The sequence below is a fragment of the Heterodontus francisci genome, chromosome 6 (assembly GCF_036365525.1).
Source record: "Heterodontus francisci isolate sHetFra1 chromosome 6, sHetFra1.hap1, whole genome shotgun sequence".
NCBI classification, from domain to species: Eukaryota; Metazoa; Chordata; class Chondrichthyes; order Heterodontiformes; family Heterodontidae; genus Heterodontus; species Heterodontus francisci.
Window position 1 is genome coordinate 115,871,701 of NC_090376.1, and position 18,678 is coordinate 115,890,378.

The 18,678-nt window shown below is 42.7% G+C and overlaps 1 protein-coding gene across 5 annotated transcripts in view; it reads left to right on the forward strand.

The window, feature by feature from the left end:
- The window catches only part of LOC137371483 (gap junction alpha-5 protein-like), a 66,948-nt gene that overhangs the window by 23,231 nt on the left and 25,039 nt on the right, over positions 1 to 18,678 (forward strand). Inside the window, exon 2 of one of the 5 annotated variants that reach the window (XM_068034152.1) lies at positions 4,250 to 4,305. The exons of 1 other annotated variant lie outside the window; for it this stretch is intronic. Coding sequence is in view for 1 of the 4 variants with exons in the window: in XM_068034149.1 (XP_067890250.1) it covers positions 6,478 to 6,492 (15 nt within the window). In the remaining 3 variants the exon portion in view is untranslated. Of the gene's footprint in view, positions 1 to 4,249; positions 4,306 to 6,373; positions 6,493 to 6,612; positions 6,655 to 18,508; positions 18,586 to 18,678 lie in introns of those variants that run through there. 3 more of the 5 variants (XM_068034149.1, XM_068034154.1, XM_068034151.1) reach the window with 3 other exon arrangements.

Below are 18,678 nucleotides of genomic sequence, written 5' to 3' on the forward strand. Positions count from 1 at the left end.
CACTTATCAAATTAGCTCCACCTCAGTGACTGAAGTTTGGTAGCCACTGTGAGCAACAAACAAATGTAGACCATGCTGAGTAGCTGCTCTTGTCACATCACTGAATCTTTTTCTACACTGGTCCGCCATCATCTGCACTATGAATTTGATACTCAGTTCCTCTGCCTGCACCCTGACTACACGTGAGGGAGCTGAGCAGCAGGTCACACCTTCCCTCGATCTCATAAGGGAAGGTCTGCAGGTTTACATCAGCAAAATTAAAAGCATTCTTCCTGACAACCTTTGTTATGAATCAGTCATCTGTGAAAAAAGAAAAAAATTGAGCCTATTGAGACTCTCTGCAAAGCAATTTAAATGAGTTAATTAAAAATCTTTCTGGCGTTTGTGCACCACATACCTAGCATTCTGCTACCTCACTCTGAAGAAAAAATATTTTTTCCCAATTTTATAGTCATCCATACTAATACCTTGAAACCCCAATGGTTCCGTTCGAATTTCATTTGAACTAAGATGGACAAGAATGCAAATTTATGCTTATTTTACAGTCAGGATTTGCTAATGAGATTGGCAAGCAACTCGGGTGCAACTTGACATCAACAGAATGGGCACAGGATTGAGTGCATTTCAGATCTAACTTCCAGATCATGATCATGGAGAAAATTTCTGGCTACTATACAGGGTCATATACATAGAATGGCAATTTGAGAGGGATACTGGTGGCCACCAACATGCATGGAGCCATATCTTCACAAGAAAAAAGACAAATGATGTGATTAAGATTATTTTATAGGATATTAAATTAAGCCTTACATTAATATTGCACTTTACATGACCTCAGGACATCCAAAAGCACCTTACAGCCAATGAAATTACGGGGTGATGGTGGCATAGTGGTAATGTCACTAAACTAATAGTCCAGAGGCCCAGGTCAATGCCCTGGGGGCACTGGTTCAAATCCCGCCACAGCAGCTGGTGGAATTTCAATTCAATTAAAAATAATTGCAATTAATTTAAAAAATCTGGAATTGAAAGCTAGTCTCAGTAATAGTACCATGAAACTATTATCGATTGTTGTAAAAATCCATCTGGTACACAAATGTCCTTTAGGGAAGGAAATCTGCTGTCCTTACCTGGTCAGGCCTACATGTGACTCCAGACCTACAGCTGTGTGGTTGAGACTTAACTGCCCCCTGAAAAGGCCTAGCAAGCCACTCAGTTGTCAAGGGCAATTGGGGATGGGCAACAAATGCTGGCCTTGCCAGCAATACCCACATTCCATGAAAGAATATAAAAAAAATTCTTGAAGTGTAATCATTGTTGTAATGTAGGAAACATAGCAGCCAATTTGTTACACATAAGGTCCTACAAAGAGCAATGTGATGACAACCAGATAATTTGTTTTAGTGATGTTGGTTCAGGAATAAATATTGGCCAAGACACTGGGGAGAACATCCCTGATCTTCTTTGAAATAGTGCCATGGGATAATTTGGGTTTACCTTAGAGGGAAGGTGGATCCTCAGTTTCACATCTTAACCAAAGGACTGCACTACCGACAACACAGCACTCCCTTGGTACCGCACTGGATTTTCAGCTCAAGCCTCTGTAATGGTACTTGAATCCAGAACTTACTGACTCAGAGATGAGAGCACTACTACAGCACTACAGCTGGCATCTGTTTGTGTCATTACAGAATCACAGAATCGTTACAGCACAGAAGGAGGCCATTCATCCGTGTCCGCATCGGCTCTGGAAGAGCAACTTCCTCAGTTCCATTCCCCTGCCTTCTCCCCGTAACCCTGCACATTCTTCCTTTTCATATAACTGCCTAATTCCCTTTTGAATGCTTCAATTGAACATGCCTCCACCATGTTCTCAGTCAGCGGATTCCAGACCTTAACCACTCGATGCGTGAAAAAGTTTTTCCTCATGTCACTTTTGCTTCTGTTAACAAATACTTTAAATCTGTGCCCTCTCGTTCTCGATCCATTCATGAGTGGGAGTAGTTTCTGTCTATCTACTCTGTCCAGACCCCTCATGATTTTGAATACCTCTGTCAAATCATTAGTTGGATAGAAGCATAGAAAATAAAAGCAGGAGTAGGCCATTCGGCCCTTCGGACCTGCTCCGCCATTCAAAAAAGGTCACGGCTGATCGTCTAATTCAGTACCCTGTACCCGCTTTCTCCCCAAATCCCTTGATCCCTTTGGCATTAAGAAATATATCTATCTCCTTCTTGAATATAATTAGTAACTTGGCCTCCACTGCCTTCTGCGGTAGAGAATTCCACAGTTTCACCACCCTCTGAGTGAAGAGATTTCTCCTCCTCGCGGTTCTAAATGTCATACCCGTATCCTGAGACTGTGACCCCTGGTTCTCGACTCACCAGCCATCAGGAACATCCTCCTTGCATCTAGCCTGTCGAGTCCTGTTAAAATTTTATAGGTTTCTGTGAGATCCCCTCTCATTCTTCTAAACTCGAGTGAATATAGGCCTAGTCGACCCAATCTCTCCTCATACGTGAATCCTGCCATCCCAGGAATCAGCCTAATAAATCTTATTTACACTCCCTCCATGGCAAGAACATCCTTCCTCAGATAAGGATACCAAAAATGCACACAAACCTCCAGATGTGGTCTCACCAAGGCCCTGTATAACTGTAGTAAGACATCCTTGCTCCAGCACTCAATTCCTCTTGCAATGAAGGCCAACATATCATTCGCCTTCCTAACTGCTTGTTGCAACTGAATGCTTACTTTTAGCAACAATTGTACAAGGACACCCAGGTCTCGTTGCACCTCCCCCTTTCCCAATCTATCACCATTCAGATAATAATCAGACTTTCTGTTTTTACACCAAAGTGGATAACCTCGTATTTATCCTCATTATCCTGCATCTGCCATGCATTTGCCCACTCAACCAATTTGTCCAAATCACATTGGAGCCTCTTTGCATCCCTCTCACAGTTCACTTTCCTCCCCAACTTTGTGTCATCTGTAAACTTGGAAATGTTGCATTTACTTCCCTCACCCAAGTCATTAATATATATTGTGAATAGCTACGGCCCAAGCACTGATCCCTGCGGTACCCAACTAGTCACTGCCTGCCACCCGGAAAAAGACCCGTTTATTCCTACTCTCTGTTTCCTGTCTGTCAACCACTTCTCAATCCATGCTAGTATATTACCCCCAATCCCATGTGCTTTCATTTTGCACACTAACCTTATGTGGGACCTATCAAAAGCCTTCTGAAAATCCAAATACACCACATCCATTGGTTCTCCCTTATCTATTCTACTAGTTACATCCTCAAAAAACTCCAGTAGATTTGTTAAGCATGATTTCCCTTTTGTAAACCCATGCTGACTTTGTCCAATCCTGTTTATTCTGTTGGGAATGAATAATTGCAGTTGTTTCCTGTTAATAGTAGTATGTATTTTTGGCCAGGTGTTTATAGGACGTCTTATGAATGCACACATTATCAACATTTTACTTCTCTACTTGATTGAGAAGTAGCACCAGGATTCCAGTCATTGGAATATGAGCCTTTTAGTAGATGAGGCACCACTTGACTTTGTAGAATGGGTTCAAGGTGCTTTTATCCACATGGGAATTCCAAATTAAATCCACATACATGATGAAAATTAGCCTTTTCTCTACATTAGAATTGACACATCTTTACTAGACGAATTCACCAGTCACTACCAAGCTTCCTGGCAGATGCTCATGCTACCGTAACAGCCAGTAATTTTGGATGTCATACAAACATACGAATTAGGAGCAGAAGTAGGCCATTCGGCCCCTCAGCCTGCTCCGCCATTCAATAAAATGATTTGTTTGTGTCTCAAATTCCACACTCTCATCTACCCCTGATAACTTTTGAATGTCATTACCATACTTCTGTTTTTCCTTTTGGATCAAATCAGTTCTCTACCTGCTTTAACTTGTTTATTTTTTCTGTCTTTTTTTTCCTATCACATTTTCCTTCCCCTTAACTTTCTTCAATATTATGGTCTTTTCATATTTGCATAATTCTTTTCTCTTTCTTTCCTTTTGTGAGCATGTATGCAATTAGCCCTACAAGAGCATGCTGCAAAAAGTTTGTACTCCACCTCTAATTTTACAATCGCAAGGAATCTAATTTCTCTATGTTCAGGAGAATAGATTGTTAAATTGTTCCAATATCCTCATAAAACATATTCAGGTTGCTCTATTCGATAGAAATAGTAAAAGCCTGACCTTCGTTCTTTAGGCCTTCCTGCTGTCTCTTGACCAAAACTCGTGACTTCATCAGTTTCCTCTGGGAATGTGAGTATTAGGAAATCATATTGTTTAAGATTACTTCCTTGTAAAGAAAAGGAAACATATAAAATGTGCTGTTGTTCCTCACTTCCCTACTGTTGAATAAAGTTTTGTTCCCATGAATTGTGTTTAGTTGATCAACGTTCAGCTGGGTGTTACGCTGTTTCATCTTGTTTGCTTTTGGAATGTGGTAGATGGCTATGATTTCATTGATATGTACTAATTTATCACCTCAAGGAAGTGTTCTGTTGTACCAGATAACCTTGACAACCTTGCAAAGTAAAGTATGCCAGAGGATACAATACTCTGAGAAACATTCAGCAACAAAGAGAACTCTGTCAAAAGATTAAATGGACACATTTGAAAAATAGCTCAGATACTTACCAAATTGTAAATTTAAAAGTTAGTTTGCCCCCCATGGACCTGACAGGTGGATCTTTCCGGATTTGCCTATATAAGCAAATTAAACTAATAAAAACAAATATTCTACTGAGTTTGATGGCTGAAGCTGACAATCACATTCTTCCAGCAAGATGTCAATGATCACACGAAAAATTCAGTGATTTTTACTGAAGTTGCCATTGGCTCATGCAAATACAACAAGGAGACTTTCTTAACACAATCTTAGCCATTGTTTCTATGCTGTAGAAACAGCATTATTCCCTATTTTTAAATTTGAGTCAGTGGGGTTAATTTTTTACTTAAAATCTTTGATAGTTGCACCTGTGGATGGATAGAAAATTGGTTTGCAGACAGGAAACAAAGAGGAGGGATAAAAAGGTCTTTTTTCGAATGGCAGGCAGTGATGAGTGGGGTACTGAAGGGTGCTAGGACCCCAGCTATTCACAATAGGCATTCATGATTTAGATGAGGGAACTAAATGTAATATCTCCAAATTTGCAGATGACACAAAACTGGATGGGAGGGTGAGTTGTGAGGAGGATGCAGAGAGGCTTCAGGGTGATTTGGACAAGTTGAGTGAGTGGGCAAATGCATGGCAGATGCAGCATAATGTGGATAAATGTGAGGTTATCCACTTTGGTAGCAAAAAACAGGAAGGCAGATGATTATCTGAACGGCTATAAACTGAGAAAGGGGAATATGCAACGAGACCTGGGTGTTCTCGTACACCAGTCACTGAAGGTAAGCCTGCAGGTGCAACAGGTGGTAAAAAAGGCAAATGGCATGTTGGCCTTCATAGCGAGAGGATTCGAGTACAGGAGCAGGGATGTCTTGCCGCAATTATACAGGGCCTTGGTGAGGCCACACCTGGAATATTGTGTGCCGTTTTGGTCTCCTTATCTGAGGAAGGATGTTCTTGCTAGAGAGGGAGTGCAGCGAAGGTTTACCAGACTGATTCCTGGGATGGTGGGACTGACTATGAGGAGAGATTGAGTCAGTTAAGATTATATTCGCCGGAGTTCAGAAGAGTGAGGGGGGATCTCCTAGAAACCTATAAAATTCTAACAGGACTTGACAGGGTAGATGCAGGAGGAATGTTCCCGATTGGTGGGGAAGTCCAGAACCAGGGGTCATAGTCCACGGATATGGAGCATACCTTTCAGGACTGAGATGAGGAGATATTTCTTCACCTAGAGAGTGGTGAGCCTGTGGAATTTGCTACCACAGAAAGGAGTTGAGGCTAAAACATTGTATGTTTTCAAGAAGGAGTTAGATGTAGCTCTTGGGTCTAAAGGGATCAAAGGGTATGGGGGGAAAGCGGGAACAGGCTACTGAGTTGAATGATCAGCCAGGATCATAATGAATGGTGGAGCAGGCCCGAAGGGCCGAATGGCCTACTCCTGCTCCTATTTTCTATGTTTCTGTGCTGGAATAAGGAACCGGACATCCAGTTTTCTGACTGTCAGAACTTCCCTGTCAGTGTAGATTTAGTTATCTAACAGGATTCATGTGATTGTATGTACTATTCACATGACTGCACTAGACACTGACGTAACTGTCACTGTAGTTGGCGTCTGTTATTTCACAAATATTGAATGTTTCTTTTGCTCAGATGCCTAAAAGGGATGGGATATTTTTTAAAATAATTTTGCTTTTGTCCGGCCATGTCTGATCTTGGTATGCCATAGCACCTGGCTTGTCACAAGCTGAACATTCCCAGTAATTTGTGGTGCTAACAAGCAAGAAGAACCCTTTACAGGGCTGTTTAAAGGAGTCATGCGGTACTTACAGGTTAGTTGCTGGTTTGTCATTTCAGGCTGTTGGTTAACTTTTCAACATTCTTGGTTGTTTTATGACTCTACAATGTTCAGCTTGTTTTCTGGGAAGAACATTTTCCTGGTGTTGTACTGTGGTTGCCTGTCTTGGAATCAGCTTGACTGCCGTCATGATCTGGTAGGACTGCTTTCTGGGTTGGTGGAAGACGAGCAGCAGCAAGGAAGACAACAGCGGGTAGGATCCAGAAGAGGGAGAAGGAGAAGAGCACTGTGCAGGAGACGATATTCACAATGGGTATTTAAGGATCCCTTCCTGGCTACAATGTATTCAGGAAAAGATAGGGAAGGAAAAAAAGGACAGAGCATTGCAGAATTGTTCAAACACAGTTACAGCACTAGAAAGGGATATTGTACTTGAGGTTCCAAAGACAGAATTTACTTCATTAGAATTAAGGAAGAATTGAGGAACTATTAGGCTGCTGAGTGTATACTTTCAGCCACCAAATAACAAAGAGGAGATTGAGGAGCAAATGTGCAGGCAAATTGCAGAAAGACACAATAAATTTTGAGCAGTGATAATGGTTATCCTAACATAGACTGGGAAAATAACAGTGTAAAGGGCAAAGTAGGGAAAGAATTTCTGAAATATGTATGAGGGAATTTTCTCAATCAGAATGTTACTGGCATAAAGCAGTTTTGGAAAAGACGAGGAAAAATTGAATATGGAAATACTCAACTGGAAGAGGGCTAGTTTCACTGAGACGAAAAGGGATCTGGCCCAAGTAAAATAAAACCAAAGATTGGCAGGTGACACAGTAAATGCATTCAAAGAGGAAACAATTAAAGTACAGACAGGACATATTCCCAGCAAGGTGAAAAGAAAGGCATCCAAAGCTGGAGCTCCTTGGAAGAATAAAGATTACAGTACAATAGTAAAATGGTCGTCAAGGGTAATGCTGATTAGAGACTGAAAAGGAAATCTGCGAGAGATAAAGGTACTAAATGAATACACTCCATCTATACTAAAAAAGAGAATGCTGCCAATGTCACAGTAAAGCAGGAGCTAGTAAAGAAATTGGATTGATAAAAATAAAGGGGAGCTACTTAAAAGGTTAGCAATCCTCAAAGTAGAAAAGTCAGCCCGTCTGGAAGGGATGCATCTTAGGGTACTGAGGGAAGTAACAAAGGAAATGGCAAAGGATTTGTCTGCAATCTTCCAATACTGCTTAGAAATGGGAGTGGTGTCAGAGAACTGGAGGATTGCAAATATTACACCCCTGTTCAAAAAAGAGAAGGATAAATCCAGCAACTACAGGCCAATCAGCCAAATGCCATGAGACAATTTAGAGACAATTATCCAGGTCAAAATTAATTGGCATTTGGAAAATATGAGTTCATAAATGAAAGCCAGCAACCTTATTGAGTTCTTTGATGAATTAAGGGAGAGAGTTGATGAGGGTAGTGCAGTTGTTTCTGTGTATATGAACTTTCAAAAGGCACACTATGGGGATAGTGTGGGAAAAAGGCATTGAAGTGGATGATCAGCCTTGATCATATTGAACAGCGGGGCAGGCTGGATGGGCTGAATTGCCTCCTGCTCCTATGTTATTATGAGATAAAGTAATAGACTTGGTAGAAAAATTACTGTTTTTCCCACTGAAGCGAAATGACCAGACGTGTCCCCCATGGATCAGTGTTGGGACTACTGTTCTTCTTGATATCTAATAATGACCACATTAATGAGTATTGGGCATAATATCAAGGCTTGCAGATGACACAAAACTCATAATAGTAGTAAAATATGAGGAGGATATCAACAGACTGTAGGAGGACATAGGCAGACTCACGGCAGATGAAATTTAACACAGAGAGAAGTGTGAAGAGAGTCATATTGGTAGTAAGAGTAAGGAGAGATGATGTATACTAAATGGTACAACGTTAATGGAGCTGCAGGACCATGGAGACCTGTGGCTGTACATACACAAGTCTATGAAAGTGGCAGGACAAGTTAGAAGGCTTTTACAAAGGCATATGATATTCTTGGCTTTATGAATAGAGTACAAAACCTCAGAAGTTATACTAAATCCTGATAAATCACTGGTAGATCCCAGCTGGAATATTGTTTCCAATTCTGGCTGCCACATTTTCTGAAGGATGTCAAGACCTTAGAGAGGATGCATAGGAAATAGAGTCATAGAGTCATAAAGTCGTACAGCATAGAAATAGGCCCTTCGGCCCACCACGTCCATGCCAACCATAATTCCACCTGCCTGCATTAATTCCATATCCCTCTATGCCTTTCTCATTCAAATGTACTAGAATAGCACCAGGAATGAATGACTTCAGTTACATGGAGATCCTAGGGATGCTGAGGTTGTTCTCCTTAATGGCTAAAGGTAGATTTGAGAGAGAGGTTCAAAATCTTGAAGAGTAAATAAGGGGAAATGGTTTCCTGTGTCAAAAGGGTAAATAAGCAGAGGACACAGATTTAAGGTAATTGGCAATAGAGCCAAGGTGCAATGAGGACAAAGAATTTACAAATTTACAAGAATTTACAATTTCTTATGATTGGAATGAACTGCCTGAAAGGGTGATGGAAGTAAATTCAATAATAACTTTCAAAAGGGAATTTGGTTAAATGCTGGGTGTGGAAAAAAATGCAGGGCTATGAGGAAAGGACAGGGTAGTGGGGCTGATTGGATAGCTCTTTCAAAGAGATGGTACAGGTATAATGGGCTGCATGGCCACCTTCTGTACTGTATCATTCTATGATTCTAGGATTCTCTTATTCTATGATTCTCTTACTGCATTGTCACTAAGGAGTATTGTATGAGGAGCAATGGAGGCTGTCACATTGCTATATCCCAAGTTGCAGCCACAACCTGAGCCTGGACTACACTGCCTATGGCTGTCTCGGTCACCGTGGTCCTTAACTTTTATGCTTTAGGCTTCTTACAAACTGCAGTAGGTGACATCAATGACACATACCAGTTTGCAGTCTAGTGCTATAGGGGAGGTCACCGAGGTTCCTCTATACCGGGAGACTGTGGGGCAGCGCAGTGGTTAGCACCGCAGCCTCACAGCTCCAGGGACCCGGGTTCGATTCTGGGTACTGCCTGTGTGGAGTTTGCAAGTTCTCCCTGTGTCTGCGTGGGTTTTCTCCGGGTGCTCCGGTTTCCTCCCACAAGCCAAAAGACTTGCAGGTTGGTAGGTAAATTGGCCATTATAAATTGTCACTAGTATAGGTAGGTGGGAGGGAAATATAGGGACAGGTGGGGATGTTTGGTAGGAATATGGGATTAGTGTAGGATTAGTATAAATGGGTGGTTGATGGTCGGCACAGACTCGGTGGGCCGAAGGGCCTGTTTCAGTGCTGTATCTCTAATCTAATCTCTAATCTAATCTAATCTAAGGTGGGGATGTTTGGTAGGAATAGGGGATTAGTGTAGGATTAGTATAAATGGGTGGTTGATGTTCGTCACAGACTCGGTGGGCCGAAGGGCTTGTTTCAGTGCTGTATCTCTAATCTAATCTAATAAACATTTACATCTTCCCTATTGACTGTGCGAAGCAAGATGAAAGAGGCTTTATTCTACATGCAGGCTTCCTCATGGTGTAAGGTGCCACAGACAACACCCATACTATCTTGCATGCACCCTATCACCAACCTTGTATGTTTGACAAAATCCTCTCAATGTGCAACTCATTTGCGAATACAGGAAACACATCATGCAGGTCTGTGCTTGATATCTTGTCAGAAATCATAACTCTTTCATCCTGTGCCAGTTTTCATGCTTCCTCTATTTCAACCAAGATGTCAAGTTATTGGCTTGCTACTGGACACCAAGGGATGTGCCCTCCATGTATGGCTCATGACATTAGCCTACAATAAGATGATGAGAGCGATGCTACTGACTGATACATCATCAGACAAACAATTGGTGTGCTTAAGCAATTGGTATCATATTTGATGCCAAGAAGAGCTTCCAATTGCACATCCATGCCATCACAAAGACTGCCTATTTCCATCAGTTACATTGCTGATCTCCGCTCCACCTCAGTTAATCTGCTGCTGAAACCCTCATTCATGCCTTCACTACCTCTAGATTTGACTATTTTAACACTCATCTGCTCAGCTTCCCACATTCTACCCTCCATAAACTTGAGATATTCCAAAATTCTGCTGCCTGTGTCGTAATTCGTGTGAAGTTCATTCACTCATCAGCTCTGTCCTCGCTGACATACATTGGCTCCCAGTTAAGCAAAACCTCAATTTTAAAATTCTTCTCTTGCTTTCAAATACCTCCTAGGCCTTGTCTCTCCCTATCTCAGTAATCTCCTCCAGACCCACAAAACTCCAAGATATCTGGGTTCCTCTAGTTCTGACTTCTTGAGCTTCCCAATTTTAATCGCTCCACCATTGGTGGCCATGCCTTCAGCTACCAAAGCCCTAAGCTCTTGAATTTCCTCCTGAAACCTCTCTGCCTCTTTACCTGTCTTTCCTCCTTTAACAACTCTGTAAAACCTACCTTGTCAACCAAGGGTTTGGTCATCTGTCCTAATATCTCCTTATGTGGCTCTGTATCAAATTTTGCTTTGTAGCGCTGGTTTGAAGTTCTTTCAGGTGTTTTAAAGACATTATATAAATACATATCGTTGTTCTTCTGGCTGCAGGAGCTTTGCAGTACACCCTTGAAGAGGTATCCAAATTTGTGGTCATCTGTGGGATGATCCATAAATTATTCATCTATGAGGGGCCAGCAGGATGTGTAGCAGGAGGAGGAAAACCATGAAGAGGAAGAAAGCAAGAGGATGAAGAGGAGAAGTGGCCACCAGCAGTGGCCCTAGGTGCCAGAACTCTCAGAGAACAGCTCATCGAAGAGCACAAAAAACAAACCATCCCTCCCACTGCCACTACCCAAATAGTCCCATCAATCTTCCCACCATGCTAATTACGACCATCTGATTGCCTTCCTTCAGTGCAGCGTTAAGGGTCTCGTCCTCACATTACTACAAATGTAAACACCAACATCAAATCCAGAACAATAAACAAAGTTATTAAACAACTCAATTCCATCTGCATATTAACAGAATAATTATGAATCATCCTTTTGCAGGTCCTTTAAAACCTGTCCTCTGTACTCCTTTCCCTAACAAAGTTTCCTGACTAGCTGCATCTTCAGAGGAAGAGGGTTTCCATTGAGGATGTTTCAGAAGGCTGTGGTGGGAAACCTCAAGATGTGGGCCTTGAGGGTCCAGCTTCAGAGTGCAGCATCTCAGCGTAGGCTGGAGCAATCTGGCCCAGCTGCTTGTGTGGCATTTACAAGGGTGTCATAGAGAGAGACAGCAATGAGTCTGCGCTGACCAACAACCACCCATTTATACTAATCCTACATTAATCCTATATTCCCTACCACATCCCCACCATTCTCCTACCACCTACCTACACTAGGGGCAATTCACAATGGCCAATTTACCTATCAACCCACAGGTCTTTGGCTGTGGGAGGAAACCAGAGCACCTGGTGGAAACCCACGCAGTCACAGGGAGAACTTAAAAACTCCGCACAGGCAGTACCCAGAACTGAACCTGGGTTACTGGAGCTGTGAGGCTGTGATGCTAACCACTGTGCCACCCAGACTGGGTGGCAAGGGAGCAGGCATGCAGTTATCTTCAGAGAGGGCAGCAGATGCCGCTCCCACAGAACCAAGAACACACTTTGGGGACTGCACCTTAGCAGTCCTGCAGCTCTACATGAGAACAGAATGCAGAGGTGATGTAACCGCTCTCAATAGTGGCTCCCAAAGCCAATATGTCATCAATCTGAGTTTCTATTGCAGCTGTGAGAGCTGTCATGAGAGGTTCCATGAGAGCGGGCGCCACTAACATGTTGATGGAACTAATTGCTCATTCCATGTTGGAAAGTATAGTCTTCATGCTCTCTTCGCAACTCTTCAGATATTGAAGCAAACTATGCCTGCATACAGCAAGACCTGGACAAAATTCAGACTTGGCAAGTGTGATGGAAACCTCACATGCCAAATGGAAAATATTAATTTCACCATTTGGAACTTTGCCTGAGATTTTTCATTGGACATTATTACAAATTACTTTTAAAGAGTAGAACAGAGCAGCCAAGCTGGCCACAAACTTGCATGTGAAAAACTAAAAAATCAGCCAGGAGACAGGCGATTAGCCAGTCTAGCCTAAACAATGGGGGTGCTCTCTGATTCAGTTACCTAGTATGGTTTTGTCAATACCGATCATCAAAAGTCATCAACACCCATTGACTTTGAAAGAGCCTCCGGCCCCCGTACCTCCGCCCCCCACCCCCACAAGTATGTCTGAACAGCCTTGAATTTCAAAGATCCTTCCAGAAGGTGCTGTTTCAGACAAAGACATGACTACTTGTGTAACTCATAGTTTGTGAATTGTGCCTGAGAAAGCAGACAGTAACTGAGCTACAAGGAAAGAACATTTCTCCTCTCTCCTCCAGCAAAGTCTACAAGAAGCTGCAGCTTGACTTCAAATCTACAGATCCTCACAGTCATCAACAAAAAGGATAGATAAACCTTCTCTTCGGTCTTTTGGAACAAGTGAAGCAAGCCCGAATTGTGCACAGGGCCCAGCAAGGACTTCAAGACTTCAATTTCAATGAAGGACACTGGGGCTACACTTCCATATTTAAATCCCATTTTTATTAAGGACTCTACTCCAACCTCCCAACTCTGTTTTTTCCCCTCTCTATCTAATTGTCTGTGAGTGTGTGCCTCTCGTATGAATGTGAGCGTCACGTATTTTAGTAATTTTAACCAGTTTAGAGTGATAAGCTTAATAATAAAGGTCAGTAGTGAGGAAGGATATTAGCTCTGATGATGTGGAATCTGTATGGGAGAGCTGAGAAACATGAAGGGGCAAAAACATTAGTGGGGGTTGTAAAGAGACCCGCAAACTGTAGTGGTGATGTTGGGAATGGCATTAAACAAGAAAAATGGACATGCATGCAACAAAGGAACATCTGTAATTATGGGTGACTTTCATCTGCATATAGATTGGGCAATTCAAATTAGTCACAATACCATAGAGGAGGAATTCATGGAGTGTATAAGGGATGGTTTTCTGGACAAATACATTGAGGAACTAACTAATGAACAGGCCATCCTAGACTGGGTATTGTGTAATGAGAGAGGATTAATTGACAGTCTAGTTGTGCAAGACCCCTTGGGGATGAACGACCATAATATGATAGAATTCTTCATCAAGATGGAGAGTGACGTAGTTGATTCTGAGACTAGGGTCCTGAAACTTATAAAAGGAAACTACGAAGGTATGAGGTGCGCGTTGCCTATGATGGATCGGGAAACGTTACTTAAAGGGATGACGGTGGATAGGCAATGGCAAACATTCAAAGGGTGCATGGATGAACTGCAACAATTGTTTATTCCTGTCTGGTGCAAAAGTAAAACGGGAAAGGTAGCCAAGCCATGGCTTACAAAGGAAATTAGAGATAGCATTAGATCCAAGGAAGAGGCATATAAATTTGCCAGAAAAAGCAACAGACCTGAGGATGGGGAGCAGTTTAGAATTCAGCAAAGGAGGACCAAGGGATTGATTAAGAAGGGGAAAATAGAGTACGTGAGTAAGTTTGCGGGGAACATAAAAACTGACTGTGTACGTGAAGAGAAAAAGATTGGTGAAGACAAATGTGGGTCCCTTACACTCAGAAACAAGGGAATTTATTATGGGGAACAAAGAAATGGCCGACCATCTAGATGCACATTTTGGTTCTGTCTTCACAAAGGACACAAATATCATACCAGAAATGTTGGGGAACACAGGGTTTAGCGAGAGGGAGGAACTGAAGGAAATCTGTATTAGTAGAGAAATGGTGTTGGGGAAATTGATGGGATTGAAGACCGATAAATCCCCAAGGCCTGATAATCTACATCCTAGAGTACTTAAGGAAGTGGCCCTAGAAATAGTGGATGCATTGGTGGTCATCTTCCAAGCTTCTATCGACTCTGGAACTGTTCCTACAGATTGGAGGGTTGCTAATGTAACCCCACTATTTAAAAAGGGAGGTAGCGAGAAAACAGGGAATTATAGACCAGTCAGCCTGACGATGGTAGTGGGGAAAATTCTAGAGTCCATTATCAAAGATTTTATAGCAGAGCACTTGTAGAACAGTGGTCGAATCGGACAAAGTCAGCATGGATTTACGAAAGCGAAATCATGCTTGACAAATCTACTAGAATTCTTCGAGGATGTAACATGTAGAGTTGATGAGGGACAGCCAGTGGATGTGGTTTATTTGGACTTTCAGAAGGCTTTCGACAAAATCCCACATTACAGATTAGCGTGTAAAATTAAAGCGCATGGGATTGGGGGTAGTGTATTGCGATGGATAGAAAATTGGTTGGCAGACAGGAAACAAAGAGTAGGAATAAACGGGTCTTTTCTCGAATGGCAGACAGTGACTAGTGGGGTACCGCAGGGATCGATGCTAGGACCCCAGCTATTCACAATATATATGAATGATTTAGATGAGGGAACTAAATGTAATATCTCCAAATTTGCAGATGACACAAAACTGGATGGGAGGGTGAGTTGTGAGGAAGATACAGAGAGGCTTCAGAGTGATTTGGACAAGTTGAGTGAGTGGGCAAATGCATGACAGATGCAGTATAATGTGGATAAATGTGAGGTTATCCACTTTGGTAGCAAAAACAGGAAGGCAGATTATTATCTGAACTGCTATAAACTGAGAGAGGGAAATATGCAAACAGACCTGGGTGTTCTCGTACACCAGTCACTGAAGGTAAGCATGCAGGTGCAACAGGCGGTAAAAATAGCAAATGATATGTTGGCCTTCAAAGCGAGAGTATTCGAGTACAGGAGCAGGAATGTCTTGCTGGAATTATAGAGGGCCTTGGTGAGGCCACACCTGGAATATTGTGTGCAGTTTTAGTCTCCTTATCTGAGGAAGGATGCTCTTGCTATCGAGGGAGTGCAGCGAAGATTTACCAGACTGATTCCTGGGATGGTGGGACTGACGTTTGAGGAGAGATTGAGTTGGTCAGGATTATATTCGCTGGAGTTCAGAAGAGTGAGGGGGGATCGCATAGAAACCTATAAAATTCTAACAGGACTTGACAGGGTAGTTGCTGGAAGGATGTTCCCGATGGTGGGGATGTCCAGAACCAGGGGTCATAGTTTAAGGATACGGGGTAAACCTTTCTTGTTTAAACCCAAGAAAACCTGTCTGATTGGTTCATTTGCATGTATATATTAGAGTAACAGAAGCAAGTGCTCACTGAGATGGTAAATTAAGTTACTGTTAAAATGATAAACCCTGTTGCGGTCAAACCAGAGAAGGGGCGAAAGGGGAACCTGAGAACCCTTCCTCCCTTGGTCATGACAAAAGTAACATCTGTGCCACACAGCTGCCAGGTAATGACCACCTCCAACAAGAGAGAGTCGAATCACCTCCCCTTGACATTCAGCAGCATTACCACTGCTTCATCCCCCACCATCAACACCATTGACTAAAAGCTTAACTGGCCCAGCTACATAAAATACTGCAGCTACAAGAGCAGGTCAGAGGATGGATATTCTGCAGTGAATGACTCACCTTACTTCCTAAAGCCTTTTGACCATCCACAAGGCACAAGTCAGGATTGTGATGGAATTCTCTCCACTTGTTTGGATGAGTGCAGCTCCAACAACACTCAAGTGCTTGACACCATCGAAAACAAAGCAGCCCAATTGATCGGCACCCCTTCCACATACAAGATGCACTGCAGAAACACACCAAGGCATGTTTCCCTCCAAATCGCACACCATGCTGATTTGGAAATAAATGACCGTCCTTCATCATCGGTATAAAATCCTGGAACTCGCTCCCGAACAGCACTATGGGCATTACTAAACCAGTTGGATGGCAGCAGTTCAAGAATCAGACAGAATCACAGAATCACAGAATAATACAGTGCAGAAGAGGCCCTTCGGCCCATCGAGTCTGCACTGATGCATTAAAGACACCTGACCTGTCTACCTAATCCCATTTGCCAGCACTTCGCCCATAGCCTTGAATGTTATGACGCGCCAAGTGCTCATCCTGGTACTTTTTAAAGTATGTGAGGCAACCCGCCTCTACCACCTCCCAGGCAGTGCATTCCAGACCGTCACCACCCTCTGGGTTAAAAAGTTCTTCCTCAAATCCCCCTTAAACCTCCCGCCCCTTACCTTAAACTTGTGACCCCTCGGAACTGACCCTTCAACTAAGGGGAACAGCCGCTCCCTATCCACCCTGTCCATGCCCCTCATAATCTTGTATACCTCGATCAGGTCACCCCTCCGTCTTCTCTGTTCCAGCGAAAACAACCCAAGCCTATCCAACCTCTCTTCATAGCTTAAATGTTCCATCCCAGGCAACATCCTGATGAATCGCCTCTGCACCCCCTCCAATGCAATCACATCCTTCCTATAATGTGGCGACCAGAATTGCACACAGTACTCCAGCTGTGGCCTTACCAAAGTTCTGTACAACTCCAACATGACCTCCCTGCTTTTGTAATCTATGCCTCGATTGATAAAGGCAAGTGTCCCATATGCCTTTTTCACCACCCTATTAACCTGCCCTTCTGCCTTCAGAGATCTATGGACAAACACGCCAAGGTCCCTTTGTTCCTCAGAACTTCCCAGTGTCAGGCCATTTATTGAATACCTCCATGTCACATTACTCCTTCCAAAGTGTATCACCTCACACTTTTCAGCGTTAAATTCCATCTGTCACTTTTCTGCCCATTTGACCATCCCATCTATATCTTCCTGTAACCTAAGTCACTCCACCTCACTGTTAACCACTAGGCCAATCTTTGTGTCATCCGCGAACTTACTGATCCTATTCCCCACATAGTCATCTATGTCGTTTATATAAATGACAAACAATAGGGGTCCCAGCACAGATCCCTGTGGTACGCCACTGGACACTGGCTTCCAGTCACTAAAACAGCCATCTGTCATCACTCTCTGTCTCCTACAGCTAAGCCAATTTTGAATCCACCTTATCAAGTTACCTTGTATCCTATGTGCATTTGCTTTCTTGATAAGTCTCCCATGTGGGACCTTGTCAAAGGCTTTGCTGAAATCCATGTAAACTACATTAACTGCACTACACTCATCTACACACCTGGTCACATGCTCAAAAAATTCAATCAAATTTGTTAGGCATGGCCTCCCTCTGACAAAGCCATGCTGACTATTCCTAATCAAATTTTGTCTCTCCAAGTAGAGATAGATTCTCTCCTTCAGAATTTTCTCCAATAGTTTCCCTACCACCGATGTGAGACTCACTGGTCTGTTGCACACACAGTAGACACTAACAAACTACACTTGTAGCTAGCTGCTCCTCCTTCTGAACATTGTTCACCCCACCTTCTCACTGGAAATTAGGGATAGGCAATAAATGCTGGCCTTGCCAGCAGTGTCCACATCCCATGCACAAAAACAAACAAAATGCACTTTGCAAAGCCCCAATCACAAGTTTTAGCTGAACTCTTCCATCATCTGCTCTTTTGTCCATACGTTTACTGGTAGACAGCCTCATCTGTGATATTGTTGAATCTGGGTGGTCCCTTTAAATTTCACTTGCATGCAATACCCATCTTCCACTATTAGTATCTTCCCTCGACCCATCTTACACTTGGAGACATGAATAATTACTCAAATTCACTTACAGAATTAACAGCTGTTTATGCTTGACCTCTTGGGTGAAGATTATTTAAAACTGATTTACACCTGTCAACAAAATCCTGACCCCAGTATTTTATTAGCTTATGAGCAAAAAGTCAAAAAAAGATGATATGCACTATCTGCCGTTGACCACACTGCAGGCTGCAAGGTGATTGGGCAGCAAAGTCAGAAGGACACAGGGAATGACGACTCATTGTGCAGAACACAGGCAGTAAACTTGAAACTGAATGGGAGAATATCTATAAACAGCAGTCTGCTAGGCAGTTACGCAGACTTCAGAAGGAGGAGCAGCTAGCTACAAGTGTAGTTTGTTAGTGTCTACTGTGTGTGCAACGCACTCTTGTAATCTTTGCTGGTAAGAACTTGCCTTTTCGTTTTGTTGTAGTTAATCTTATCAAAAATCACAAACATTGGATTTTTTAAAGTTGTGATTTGAGGGGTTATTTCT